Source organism: Anomaloglossus baeobatrachus, chromosome 5 (assembly GCF_048569485.1).
Source record: "Anomaloglossus baeobatrachus isolate aAnoBae1 chromosome 5, aAnoBae1.hap1, whole genome shotgun sequence".
Classification (NCBI taxonomy): Eukaryota; Metazoa; Chordata; class Amphibia; order Anura; family Aromobatidae; genus Anomaloglossus; species Anomaloglossus baeobatrachus.
The window spans coordinates 228901259-228914994 of NC_134357.1; the positions used below are offsets into that span (position 1 = coordinate 228901259).

A 13736-nucleotide genomic window follows, 5' to 3' on the forward strand; every position below is an offset into this window, starting at 1 on the left:
TCTATCAGCACAGCGTCTTCTGCTACCACCACCATACCCGTGTGGCATCGTCCTTCTTGATGCACATCTTGATTCATCCGCAAAGGAGTTAAGTCAGGCTCTTCCAAGGCTGTATCCTTCACTGTGTTGAATCCAGAGGTTTCCTGCCTCAGGAGAGCAAGGCAATCATGTAGATCTATGCCAGAGTCGACTCTGTGACCTTGTGACCGATCTTTCCAATCACTGGATATGGGCCGGTGACCGCTCCCCTCAGCTTCAATCCGTCCGTGGAAGCTGAGGAGAGCGATCCCTTGCGTGCCCCGTCGGTAAGTTATAGCCACTGCCCCCGATCAGCCGGCGCCCCCGATCAGCTGCCGCCTTTCAGCCACCGCAACTGCCCCCTTTCAGCCACCGCAGTCACTGCCCCCAATCCTCCGCCGCCCTCCTCCATCTGCTGCCCGTTCTCTCCCATCCTTTTCATCTGTTGCCTCCTTCATCTGTTGCCTCCTTCATCTGTTGCCTCCTTCATCTGTTGCCTCCTTCATCTGTTGCCTCCTTCATCTGTTGCCTCCTTCATCTGCTTCCTCCTCCATCTGCTGTGATCCTGCTGCCTAGATCCATCCTGTAAGGTAGCTATCCCCAGTCTCACCTCCCACTCCCCTTCCAGCTACATGATTGGCTGATTAGGTACGTAATTGCTTGAGTTTTTGCTTTTTTTGTGCACTCCAAATTAAAAAAAAAGACAAAACTTGAACAATTAGGTACCTGATCAGCAAGCGTCCTGCAGCCGTACTCTACTTTGGACAGGACTTATTTTTTTCCATCCCACCTAGTCCTCCCACCCCTTTTTGCAGCACATCAGAGCGTGCGTCCTGATTTTTTTTTTTTTTCTTTTTCTTATGCCATTTTTATAATTTTCCAAAATGGAGTCACATGGGGGAGCTCCACTGTTTCGGCACAACAGGGGCTCTCCAAACACAACGTGCTGCGGCTAACTATTCCAGCTAATTTTCCGTTCAAAAAATCAAATGACGCTCCTTCCCTTCAAAGTCTTGCCGTGCGCCCAAACAGTGGTTTTTCACCGCATATAAGGTATCTGCGTGCTCAGAAGAAATTTCCCAACACATTTCGGGGTCCATTTAACCCGGCTACCCTTGTGAAAATGCAATATTTGAGGCTAAATTAAGTTTTGTTGCAAAAAGTAAATTTTTTATTTTTTTCCTTCCACATTGCTTTAGTTACTGTGAAGCACCTGAATGGTTAATTACCTTGAATGTGGTTGTGAGTAGCCTGAGGGGTGCCGTTTTTGGAATGGTGTCACTTTTGAATATTTTGTGTCATGTAGACTTCTCAAAATCACTTCAAATGTGATGTGGTCCCTAAAAACAAAAAAAAAAGTGGCTTTGTAAATTTTGTTGTAAAAATGAGAAATTGCTCATAAACTTTGAACCCCTATAACTTCATTATAATTTTTTTTTTTTCCCCCAAAATTGTGCTGATGTAAAGTAGACATGTGGGAAATGTTATTTATTAATTATTTTGTGTCATATGTCTGGCTGGTTTAAGAGCATAAAAAATCAAACTTTGAAAATTGCATAATTTTCAAAATTTTCCGTTTTTTTTTTTTCTCACACAAATAAATGCAAAAAATATTGTCCTAAATTTACCACTAACATGAAGCCCAATATGTCACGAAAAAAACTATTTCAGAATCACTGGGATCCGTTGAAGCGTTCCAGAGTTATAACCTCATAAAGTGACACTGGTCAAAATTGCAAAAAATGGCCGGTTCAAGTGCGTAAAAATGGGTGTGGTTACAGAATGGGTGTGGTTTTCAAATGGGCGGGGTTTACAGAGAACTTGTTAAAAATTTGAATCCCACCCCTAGGTTTGGGATATGTCTACTGAATACCTAGTAGTATTCCAGAATTTTTCATGAATAGAAAACCTAATGCAAGTCAATGGAGAATCCGAGCCTTTTTTTCTGGAAAATCTTCAAAAAATATTCTCTGCTTCCCCATTGACTTGCATTAGGTTTGTTATTCGTGGCGAATATTGGAATATTACTAAGTATTCGGTACAAATATCCCAAACCCGGATATTTTAGTATTTTCTCATCATTAATTCTGACCACTGCTAGTTCTGCAGTTGAGAAAACCGTTATTGTATCAAAATGACAGCAAGCAGCCTCGTAAGTGCCACGTGCTGGAATCACGGTTCCAGCTCCTATATAATGTTGCTCTTATTACATAGCAAAAAGCTTTTGAAAAATTCTCTTTAAACTCCTATCTTTTATACAAATGCACATATCTGTGAAAAATGAAGGTGTACACATCCGCTTGCTGTAGGCATATAAACATGGACTAGTTTGACCAGATACTTTGTCGCAGAGACTAGTCTGGCCCCAATACCTGTGGTCATGTCCCTCTGATGTGACTTATTCACAGCACTGCTCATGTCTTCATCCGTCGTTTGCTCATTCTTGGCTGATGAGATATGCAGGTACTGTCAATCATACCCATGGGACTGTATCTTCTGAGGCTCAAACTAGTCTCTAGAATAAATACCTAACCATACAAGTCCACGTTCATATGCCTACAGCAAGCGGCTGTCTACACCTTCAGTTTGCTGATGTGTATTTCTGTAAAACAAGCACTCTTATTCCGTCTTTAAAATCATGTATGTTCCAGCCTGACAAGTCAGGGTTAGTTACTTTTAAAGTGTAAGATTAGGAACAAATTTGCGTTTCCATGTTTTGATTTGTTCTATTAAGTGTAACCCTTAATACATGTACGTTAGTCTACACGTGCCATGGAATATTCCAGTATTTCTTTGCAACGTTCATACCTTTATAATTATGTATCCATTTTACAGTTACCAAGAACCACAAGGTTTAATACTCTAGGGGGATTTATATTTATGAAATTATCGTGGTCCGTTTTATAGAATGATACAAATTAAGGATAAATTTCAAGTGCATGATTTCTACTACATATATTTGTGCAAACCTAGACCTGGAAATGACTGTTTAAGAGTAAATCATTCTGTAATGTGGGCTCAAGGTTACTGCTCCATTTACATCAGTCTTGGATGTCCTGATGTCAAGTTTGAAGATATCAACCCAATTGACCCCATAGTCCTTACTGGTGTGTTGGGTGCTACTGATGTCTGGCATGTAGTGACAGAGCAGAATAACAGTATTAAATAGAACTTTGTCAACAATATATTATATATATATATTTTTTCTTTTTAGGTCAGCCATCACCCCCCTGCAGCAGCCCATCATGCTGAATCCCGTAATGGCTGGACCCTGCGGCAGGAGATCAAAATTACTAGCAAGTTCCGAGGGAAATATCTCTCCATCATGCCCCTTGGTGAGAATATGATGGGCCACTTAAGAACTAGATGCACAGTCATTATCATTTGATGCTGACTTATTCTTCTAATCCTCCTAGGTACCATTCACTGTATATTTAATAACTCTGGGAACCATTACACATGGAAGAAAGTGACCACAACTGTGCACAACATCATTGTAGGAAAATTATGGATTGACCAGGTAATAGAATGGATGAAGCATTGGCTCCAGGTTCTCTCCTCTGCTCCATTGTCTGCGCCATGGCCTGCTCCAGTCACTGCATTCCTCGAAGATTTATAGTCAGCACCACTGTTTATAGCAAAGCCCTGCCATTTCATACAATATAAATAGTCATACATCTCAATCATATTTGTTTATTTAAAGCTCCATGCCTACGTTTTGTTTTTTTTCAGTGCTAGAGTGGCATTTTAAATGCAAGCCCCTTGTCATATACTCACCTTGCAGTGGCTTCACCTCTTATCGACACCGCTCCAGTCCCACAGTGCCATTGTGTGACTATAAGTTAAAGGGAACCTGTCATCAGAAATTTCGCCCAAAAGCTAAAAGATTCCCCCTCTGCAGCTCCTGTGCTGCATTCTAGGAAGGTCCCTGTTATTATTGTGCCCCATGTGAGACCAAAATAAAGCCTTTATAAAGTTCTACCTTTTTGTATGCAGCTTCTGTAAATCTGACACGGGGGCGGGCTCTCTGCCGTCCGTTATTCTGCCTCCTGGTCCTGTATGCCGCCCCCATCGCTCCTTTCCATATCTGATGCACCGCCCACTGCTCCAGCCATCCCCGCGCATGCCCAGTGCCAGTCTCACAGGACTGAGCAGTGTGACCGCTGGTGACGTGTGCGCAGGCAAGTGATTATGGACGGGACTGTGACTGTTATCAGCAAGTACCCGGCCATAATCTCGTGAGCGCGCAAACCTCTCCAGCATTCACACTGAGCTCAGTGTAGATGCTAGACTGTATGGGCTGCTTCCAGGGATGACGTCCCTTTGTCATGTGATAGTATTTCGAACACGCCCCTATCACATGACAAAGGGACGTCATCCCTGGAAGCAGCCCATACAGTCTAGCATCTACACTGAGCACAGTGTGACCGCTGGAGAGGTTTGCGCGCTCACGAGATTATGGCCGGGTACTTGCTGATAACAGTCACAGTCCCGTCCATAATCACTTGCCTGCGCACACGTCACCAGCGGTCACACTGCTCAGTCCTGTGAGACTGGCACTGGGCATGCGTGGGGATGGCTGGAGCAGTGGGCGGTGCATCAGATATGGAAAGGAGCGATGGGGGCGGCATACAGGACCAGGAGGCAGAATAACGGACGGCAGAGAGCCCGCCCCCGTGTCAGATTTACAGAAGCTGCATACAAAAAGGTAGAACTTTATAAAGTCTTTATTTTGGTCTCACATGGGGCACAATAATAACAGGGACCTTCCTAGAATGCAGCCCAGGAGCTGCAGAGGGGGAATCTTTTAGCTTTTGGGCGAAATTTCTGATGACAGGTTCCCTTTAAAACTAGCCACAAGTTAGATATTATATGACAAGGTCTCAATGTAACTCTATCAAAGCTAGAATGAGGTTGTCATAGAGATGCATTGAAGAGTGACCTCCGGCCCGCTCCATGAAGCACTGGAGTTGCTGGCAGGTCCCAAATCACCATAGCCTGACAAAGCAGCAGCAATAGAGGGTGAAGCCGCCGGAAGGTGACCACCACTCCAGCATTTTTTATTGTACTGCTGGAGTGGTGTTTTAATTGAAATATAACGATTTATAGTGTGTATTAACATTTTGTTCTTCTTTCAGTCTGGAGAAATTGAAATTGTCAATCACAAGACAGGAGACAAGTGTAAACTTAAATTCTCTCCTTACAGCTACTTCTCTCGCGATGTGGCCCGCAAGGTGAGTCTCTATGCATCCCAAATCCGCCTGATGGTTTGTACAATGCCCTTAGCTGAAGATCCATATACACAGACTGATCACCAAATGTATTCATTTAATCAGTGTCACATGGTTTGTACGTGTGCACCCGCTTTATGAAGTATTACAGTATTGGTAATCTTAACGCACCTCCTGTCTCATAGGTGACGGGTGAGGTGTTGGATGTAAGTGGGCGCGTACATTACACGTTGATGGGGACGTGGGACGAGCGGATGGAGTGTGCTCCAGTGTCTCCACCTGGTAGTGGCTTTGAGAACGGTGCTGATAAGGCTCCAGAAAACAAGACTCTTCTGTGGAGAAGAAACCCTTTGCCGTATGTTTCTGCACAAGATTTCCTATGTTCTGCCTTCTCGCCGTTGTTGACTGTAATGTTTTCACTTTGTGCTGTTTTCCCTTAATTTGCAGGAAGAATGCAGAATACATGTATTACTTTTCTGAACTGGCATTGACCCTTAATGCCCTAGAAGAGGGGGTTGCACCTACAGACAGCCGTTTGCGGCCTGATCAAAGGCTAATGGAGAATGGCAATTGGGATGAAGCCAATGTTGAGAAGCAGAGACTTGAAGAAAAGCAAAGAAGTGCAAGACGAAGGAGAGAAGCTGAGCGAGAGAAAGTTGGGGAAGATGGTAAGAAGCATTTATGAAAGAAATGCCAGTTCTAAGAAGGGGTATGCGAGGGCACCACGGCTGAAGTGAATGGGATCAAGCCAAAGGCGCACACCTGTAACATATGATCCAAAAAACAGAGAAAGATGGTGTGCGACAAATGGGATCATCAAACATAATTCAGAAATTGCAAAAAAATCTTTATTTACAAAAAACACAAAAATTTTAAAACACTCCAAAAAGTGAAACCTACACACACAATGGGGCTTGCATATAATAAAGCATGATAAATCCCCATTTTCCCTGAGGAAGCTGCCATTAGGGTGGCGACGTGCGTTGGGGGGGTTCAGGTTCCTTCCTTATCATGGTCATTTCACCTTGCACCTAGGACTTGGTTCTTTTGGATACCACTTTATTTGACCTTAATGGGTATGGCATTCATGGTTTTTCAATTTGTATCAGCATATGATTTTTCATGCTTATATCTCAGTGTTTGTGTTTCACCTCAGTGTGGGTGATGTTACACTGCAGTGTTGTTTCTATGCCTTTTTCTATCATTGTTACATTGCAAGGATAGAAAAAAAAAATGTTGCTAAACCATTTCCCTGTGGGGTCGATATAAGGGGTTTTTTCTGAGGATTTATGATGCTTTATTATATGCAAGCCCCATTGTGTGTATGTTTCATGTTTTGGAGTGTTTTAAATGTTTTTAATAGAATTTGGTGTTTGTAAATAAAGCTTTTTTTTGCAATTTCTGAATTGTTTGGTGATCCCATTTGTCGCACACCATGTTTCTGTGTTTTTTGGATCTGATATGGAGTTCTGCAACGTCCAAGCCACTCGAGGTGTAAATAATCAGCGGCTTTATTTCTGCTATGAGATGTGCCACATCTTGGCATCACATTCAGTAGCTTCTCATACACGATGCATAGTTCTTTCCATTGCCACACTTGATAGGTGTCACTTCTTCAGCAGTGTTTCTAGTTATTAGGAGGTGTGTATCAAAACGTCATTACTCCACTAGTTCATAATGCGTTGAAGATTTTTGTGAATAATGATAGCCTATTTTTGGGGAATATAATTGTGGGGTCCTGACTCCATTACCGCATGTGTTCGGCTGAGTAAAAAGGATGATGCAGTCCAAAATTCCTCTTCCCCAGCATTGTTTACTATTACAGTGCCAGGCGTTTTAGGCTAAGTTCACATTTCCGCTAAAATGTATCAGTCTTAATCCGCTGCTATGGTAAACAACGGAATCCATTTAGCGGATTCCGTTGTGTCCCATAGACTTGCATTAGTGGCGGATTGCGACTGATGACCCTGCGTTGCGTCCGCTGCGTCGCGGTCCATCGTTTTTTGACTGACCACTGGGCGGGGAGGAACGCAGAATGTAACGTTTTTCTGGCCGTTAAAATTGACGCACCATGCAGGAATCCGCCGCAGTCCGTCACACTTGTAATGTATGTCTATGGTGCTGGATTCCATCGTAATCCGTTTTACGACGGAATCCAGCGCTGGATTCCGTCATGCTCTACTGAGCATGCCCAGCAGGTTTGTCACACCCACTGGGCTGTCCCAAACACAAACAGATCATGACTGATCCGTCAAAAAACGGACGCACAGCGGATGCAACGGATCAGTTTTTTCACAGGATTCCTGTGAAAGGAATTCTGTGAAAAACACATCCGTTGCATCAGTTGACAACTTAAAAACGACTGATCCGTTGCTGACGGACCTGACGGATTTAAAACAACGGAAGTGTGAACCTAGCCTAACAGTGATTGGAATTCAGTCAGTCCCATTCAAGTAAATGGCACTTATCTGTACTTCCAAGCCCAGCCACTATTAAATGTACTACATCAGCAGGAATGTAGGTAATTAGAACGACATAACCAAAATCCCTTTTAATAGTACAAAACGATTGATTGTGTTGGTCCACATATTAATGACGTGCTTCCAGAAATCTGAATCAGTTTTTCATCACTCTGCATTGTATATGTTTTAAGTGTCCCATCATAAACAGGGGCAGACTGCTTTATGTGACCTTTCCATCTCTTCTCATAGATTCCCCAGTGGATTCATACAAACCTTTATGGTTTGAACGCAAAATGGATCCAATGAGCAAAGAAATAACACACATTTACCGAGGCACTTACTGGGAAGCCAAGGAAAAGCAACATTGGAGTGCCTGCCCGGATATCTTCTGAGGAGCAAGTGGAAGTGGCAACATCTCGATCCCCTCCCATCTTCTTCCACCCCATGCTCTGTATGTCCTTTTACCTTCTGCAATGCCTTACTGACCCTAGTTCTGGCACCCCCGAACAGAGCAATGCTCTGCAGATCATCCCCAGTGAATGAATAAGGTAGTGCATTATCTTTAGTTTTTAAAGAAATACCGTTCCCCATTTCCCATCTGTCACCAGCAATTCATCATTGTGTCTGCAATATTGACAGTTGCACTTACGCCACTAGTGATAAAGCTCTTCTGCATTGCCGGTGCGTGGCATAACCTAATATATGCGTACAGTTGCCATCAATCAGCCGTACAGGTGACAGTGCTATTGCACAAAATATTTTGCTTTCCTAGGTTTGTTTGTGGGGGCTCTTTCTAGTCTGCAGAGCATTGCTCTGATAAAATCCTTCTCTTTGGGTCTTTGAACCATCTCACAGCCCCTGCCTAGTGCACTAGGGTGGGTGGGGGCACTCTTGTCTGCCTTATGTTTGAGTTAATCTCTGTGATTTTTGGGTTTGTTGTGTTCTTGTTTGTTTTGGTTTGTTTTTCTTTTCTTTTGAAGAGGGGTGGGGATGAAGGTGTGGGAGGGTACAATTTCTCAGACCTCTGGTATCGATTTTGGGTATACAATTGAGGGTTTCCTCTATTCTGCCCCAGATATAAATATATATATATGTATATTTTTCATTTCTCTCCCGTCACTACCTCTCGCTGTGTGTCTCACCTTTTTCTCTGTTTCTGTGCAAATACTAAATTAAATAAAGATCAGATTACACTTCTCAAGTTTGTGGGATTTTAAATTTTGGGACTATAATGACCAGTTTTCCTTGCAGTGATTTTAGATTTGTTTGTACACTGGCCTTCACTGAACTACCCATGTCTACCTGTCCACATTACATACAATACATTAGCTGCTACACAAATCATTCAGTGGTAGGCAACTGGAGGCCCCATCTTTTCACTTGCCAAGGACCTGACTTTGCTGATCGAAATGAAGAGGAATTTACATCCATGAATATGTGAATATTCTACATTTCAAGTGAGGAATTTGGCCCATCAGATCATGTATACAGGGGAATATAACTGCAAGAAATTGTATATAATATATGTATTTGTGTGTACATATAAGTCAAATAGAGAACACAGCTCACCGGTGAATGTTAGATGAAGTGCGATGCTCGGGTAACCTGGTCCGACTCCCAGGTGACCTACAGAAAGGACTAGAGCAATTAGTCCAGCATCCACAATAGATGAAAAAAACTACCGTATTTTCCGGCGTATAAGACGACTGGGCGTATGACGACCCCCAATGTTTCCAGTTAAACTATAGAGTTTGGGATATCTAATATATAAAGCTGAGTGTGTGTGTGTGTGTGTGTGTGTGTGTGTGTGTGTGTGGTGTGTGTGTGTGTGTGTGTGTGTGTGTGTGTGTGTGTGTGTGTGTGTGTGTGTGTGTGTGTGTGTGTGTATGTCCGCTAAAGGAATCAGCACGGTTGTATTTACAATCACGAAATTTTGCACAGACACCTCATGTGACTCAGGAAACGTCATAGACTATGCGGAAAAATGTAACCCCGCGCTTTACAGTTACTCTCCAACAAACCTGCCTCTATTAAAGCCAATGGAGCTACAAGCTATAGGTTATTAATAGCAGCTGTGAGTGGTTGCTATAGGAACGAAAGACATTCATAGTATAAGAAGCTTATGTGTGAGCTAATAGATGTCGCTAGAGAAACAGAGAGACAGACAGACATAGGCACAGACATAGAGCCAGACAGGGAAAGAGACAGAGAGAGAGAGACAGTCAAAGAGACAGAGGCAGACAGAGACAGACAGGGAAAGAAACGGATACAGAGAGACTGAAAGAGACAGACATAGACAGAGTAAGAGGCAGGCAGGGAAAGAGACAGAGGGAGACAGACACAGACAGACAGAGAAAGAGACAGGGAAAGAGACAGACTGACAGACAAAGAGACAGAGAGACAGACACTCAAAGAGACAGAGGCCGACAGAGACAGACATATAGGGAAAGAGAGAGACAGACAGTCAGAGGCAGACAGACACAGACAGGGAAAGCGACAAAGAAAGAAAGGGAAAGAGACAAAAACAGGGAAAGAGACAGACACAGAGAGAGAGACCGAGACAGACAGAGACATACAGAGAGATAACCACAGACAGACAGACATAGATAGAGACCGAGACACACATGGATTGAGACAGACACTGAAAGACAGACACACAGACAGAGAGACATAGACACAAACAGACAGAGACTGGGAGAGAGACAAAAAGATAGTTACTATCACGAGCAAAGCTCGGGTACTACAGCTAGTACCGTATATAATAGTATAAGCCAACCCGAGTAATGTGCTCATTGTTTAGTAATGTCTCCTGCAGTAATTTGCCCATTGTTTAGTAATGTGACCATCCTTGTCCCCACCCCTTGTAGTAATGAGCCCATTGTTTAGTATTGCCCTCCTACCGGTCCCCTACTTGTCCCCTATTATGCCGTTGTTTACAAATAATAAACATTATTTTCACCTCTCCTCCGTTCCCGCGGTGACCTCAGCTGCTTCTTGTAGACCGCAAGGCATATAGACCCCTCCATGATAGCGTCCGATGCATAGGACTGTTGTCATGGCTTTACTGCAGTTGAATGCTTTGCGGTGCCGTAAAGTATTCAACTGCAGCAAAGCGCTGACAGCAGCGGCCCTGTGTATGGGATGCAATCATGTAGGAGTGCTTCTTGTGGACCTCAGGCCCATAGCTCCCGCCATGATCGTGTTCTATACATGGGGCCACCGCCGCTGCTGTCAGTGCTTTACTGCAGTTGAATGCTTTACGGCACCGCAAAGCATTCAACTGCAGTAAAGCCATGACAGCAGCAGCCCAGTCACAGGATGCTATCGCGGAGGTGTCCATTGGCCTGCAGTCTGCCAGAAGAAGCTGAAGGTACCGCGGGAACAGAGGACAGGTGAGAATGTTAGTGTGTAAGAAGGGGACCAGTAGGAGGGAATTACTAAACAATGGGCTGATGCAGCACGGTGCACCACCGTATAAGACGACACCTGACTTTTGAGAAGATTTTCAGGGGTTAAAAAGTCGTTTTATACGCCGAAAAATACATTTTTTTTGGGGTTTTTTTCTTATTCGTTTATTAAATAACAAAAATATAACAGGTACAGAGTAAAGACTTATATAAAGTACACTGGATTGTAACATTGGATCATTCAGAGATCCTCAATGAACTTCGGGAGTGAGTTTTCTGCACTGAAAGTAAAGGGGACGAATAATATTGCACGCACCAATTTTCAGTTTTTTATGTTTTACAAAAGTTTAAAATAAGCAATAAATTTCATTTAACAATTGTGTCCCACTTGTGTTGATTCTTCACCATAACATTAACATTTTAATATTTGTATTCTGACGCCTCATTGGGGGACACAGGACCATGGGACCATGGGTGTTATGCTGCCTATCCATAGGAGGACACTTAAGTAGATGCAAAAAGCATTAGCTCCTCCTCTGCAGTATACACCCCCTGGCCAGGCAACCTCAGTTTTAGCTTTAGTGTCTGTAGGTGGCACATCCTTTCAAGGTTTTGTTATTTTTTAAGGGCGACGGTTTCCCTTAGGTACCGATCTCCCAATACCATCAACGGGCGGGAACGCGGAGTGTTGCCTCCACGTACACCCTCCTGCGACGCTGGATCCGGGGCTGCCTTTTACTGGACGACGGGTCCCACAGACAATGATTTTCCAGAGCCCAGGGCAGAGGCACAATTCCTCAGCCCCTCTTTGCAGGCTCTGAGTTGATACATTGCACCTGTGTGGCCGGACACAGCAGGCTGACTCTGCTATTTCCACTGCCTGCACTGAGGCAGTGTTAAGGTGAGACCCCCCTGACTGGTTTCCCAGACAAAGGGAGAAAGACGGTGCAGGGAAGGCTCCCAGGACTGCTGAATTTACAGTCTTTATTCCCACCATAGCTGTGTGCTGGCTGGAGGAGGGGAAAGTCCCTTGCTGATTGCAGGGAATCCTGCAGAGATAATCTAACGGTGGCGGGGGGAGGGCTCCCAGGGCTCATAAATTCAGTGTTTATTCCCTCTAGCTGCGTGCTGGCTGGAGGAGGGGGAGTCCCTTGCTGATTGCAGGGACTCCTGCAGAGATAATCTACTGTACTGGTAGCTGTGTGCTGACTGGAAGGAGGGGGAGAAAAACTGTTGCAGAAGCTCCCTTCCCGCCGTTTTTTTACTAACGACAGCAGGGGGGCACACTGACTTCTTCTTGGCGCTCTTTTAGCGCTAAGCCCCGCCCCCGCGGGCCATGATAAGCTCCGCCCCCCAGGAAAAACACGCGAAGATCTCCACAGAGACTCCTTCCTGAGGACGCAGGGCCATCGGCTGATTCTGGTGAGGTACACCGAAGCAAATACAATCCTTGCTTCACTTGTAGCTCTGCATATCATTGCTCCCCCTCCTGGCATACTCCTATTAGGAACATGCAGAACTCTAAGGGTACTAAGAGTGCTAAGGCTCACATAGTCTATTATTCAGCCTGCACTGCCTGCCACGCTGAGCTATCACGTAAACACACCTCCTCTCTGTGAGTCCTGTGCCCCTATAGCCACCCAAGACCCCCCCCCCCCCCGCCACCACCACCGCAACCGTCAGCCCAGAGCCTAGGGCTCCCAGCCCACCGAAATGGGCACAGTTTCTGTCCCAATCCAATGAAAAACTCACAGAACCTGGTGCTGGCTATGCAATGTCGTCCTCCACACCCTTCTGGGCCCCTGGACGGAACGCAGCCTGAGGATACCCCTATGGAGGGTCCTTCTGAGGTAATCCGGGCCCATACTTCACCGGTTGCAGGGATCAGAAAAAGAGCACACGGCCGGGTGTCTCCAGCACACTCTCATGGCCCCCATGGCTCTCCCTCGGGAGCACACAGGGCAGGCTCTCCCACACGCTCCACGGCTTCTGAAGAGCTGGAGGAGGGAGAATGCTGTTTGTACCAGGATGATTCCTTGGTTTCACCCTCCCCAGATGATCAAACTGCAATAGACTCCCTTATAGCAGCAATTAACCAAACTCTGCATGTGGAGGATCCCCCATCCACTACCACTGACCATGTGGTCTCCTTTAAGAGGGCAAGGAAACCCCAAAAGGTTTTAGCTGATCACCCAAAGTTTCATGATATCCTCACAAAGCAAAGGGAGAAGCCTGACAGGCGCTTCGGTAACCGTAAACTCATGGAGTCCTGGTACCCTTTTGCCTCACCTGCCCCTAAGGGCTGGGCTGATCCGCCCTCGGTCGACCCCCCCCCTGGTCTCCCGCCTTGCCACAAAAACGCTCCTGTCTTTACCCGATGGTTCCTCCATCAAGGACCCGACAGACAGGTGGAGCACCTCGCCCGCTCTGCCTTTGAGGCTGCGGGTTCCTCCCTCTCACCCTCCTTTGCCTCTGTGTGGGTCACAAAGGCGATCTCGGTCTGGGCAGAATCCCTTAACACTTCGCTTGAGGAATCCCAGTTCCCTCATACCGTCACTGAGGTAACAGCTCAAATTGCCGCTGCGGCAGAGTACCTCATGCAGGCCTCCATTGATGCT

The 13736-nt window shown here is 45.2% G+C and overlaps 1 protein-coding gene across 1 annotated transcript in view; it reads left to right on the forward strand.

Annotated features, from left to right (window-relative positions):
- The window catches only part of OSBP (oxysterol binding protein), a 95981-nt gene extending 87069 nt beyond the window's left edge, over positions 1 to 8912 (forward strand). The window contains exons 10-15 of the mRNA XM_075349145.1: positions 3233 to 3353; positions 3435 to 3538; positions 5157 to 5252; positions 5435 to 5604; positions 5697 to 5917; positions 7961 to 8912. Of these exons, the coding sequence (XP_075205260.1) occupies positions 3233 to 3353; positions 3435 to 3538; positions 5157 to 5252; positions 5435 to 5604; positions 5697 to 5917; positions 7961 to 8103 (855 nt within the window). The 3' untranslated portion in view covers positions 8104 to 8912. The remainder of the gene's footprint in view (positions 1 to 3232; positions 3354 to 3434; positions 3539 to 5156; positions 5253 to 5434; positions 5605 to 5696; positions 5918 to 7960) is intronic.
- The last annotated feature ends 4824 nt before the right edge of the window (positions 8913 to 13736 follow it).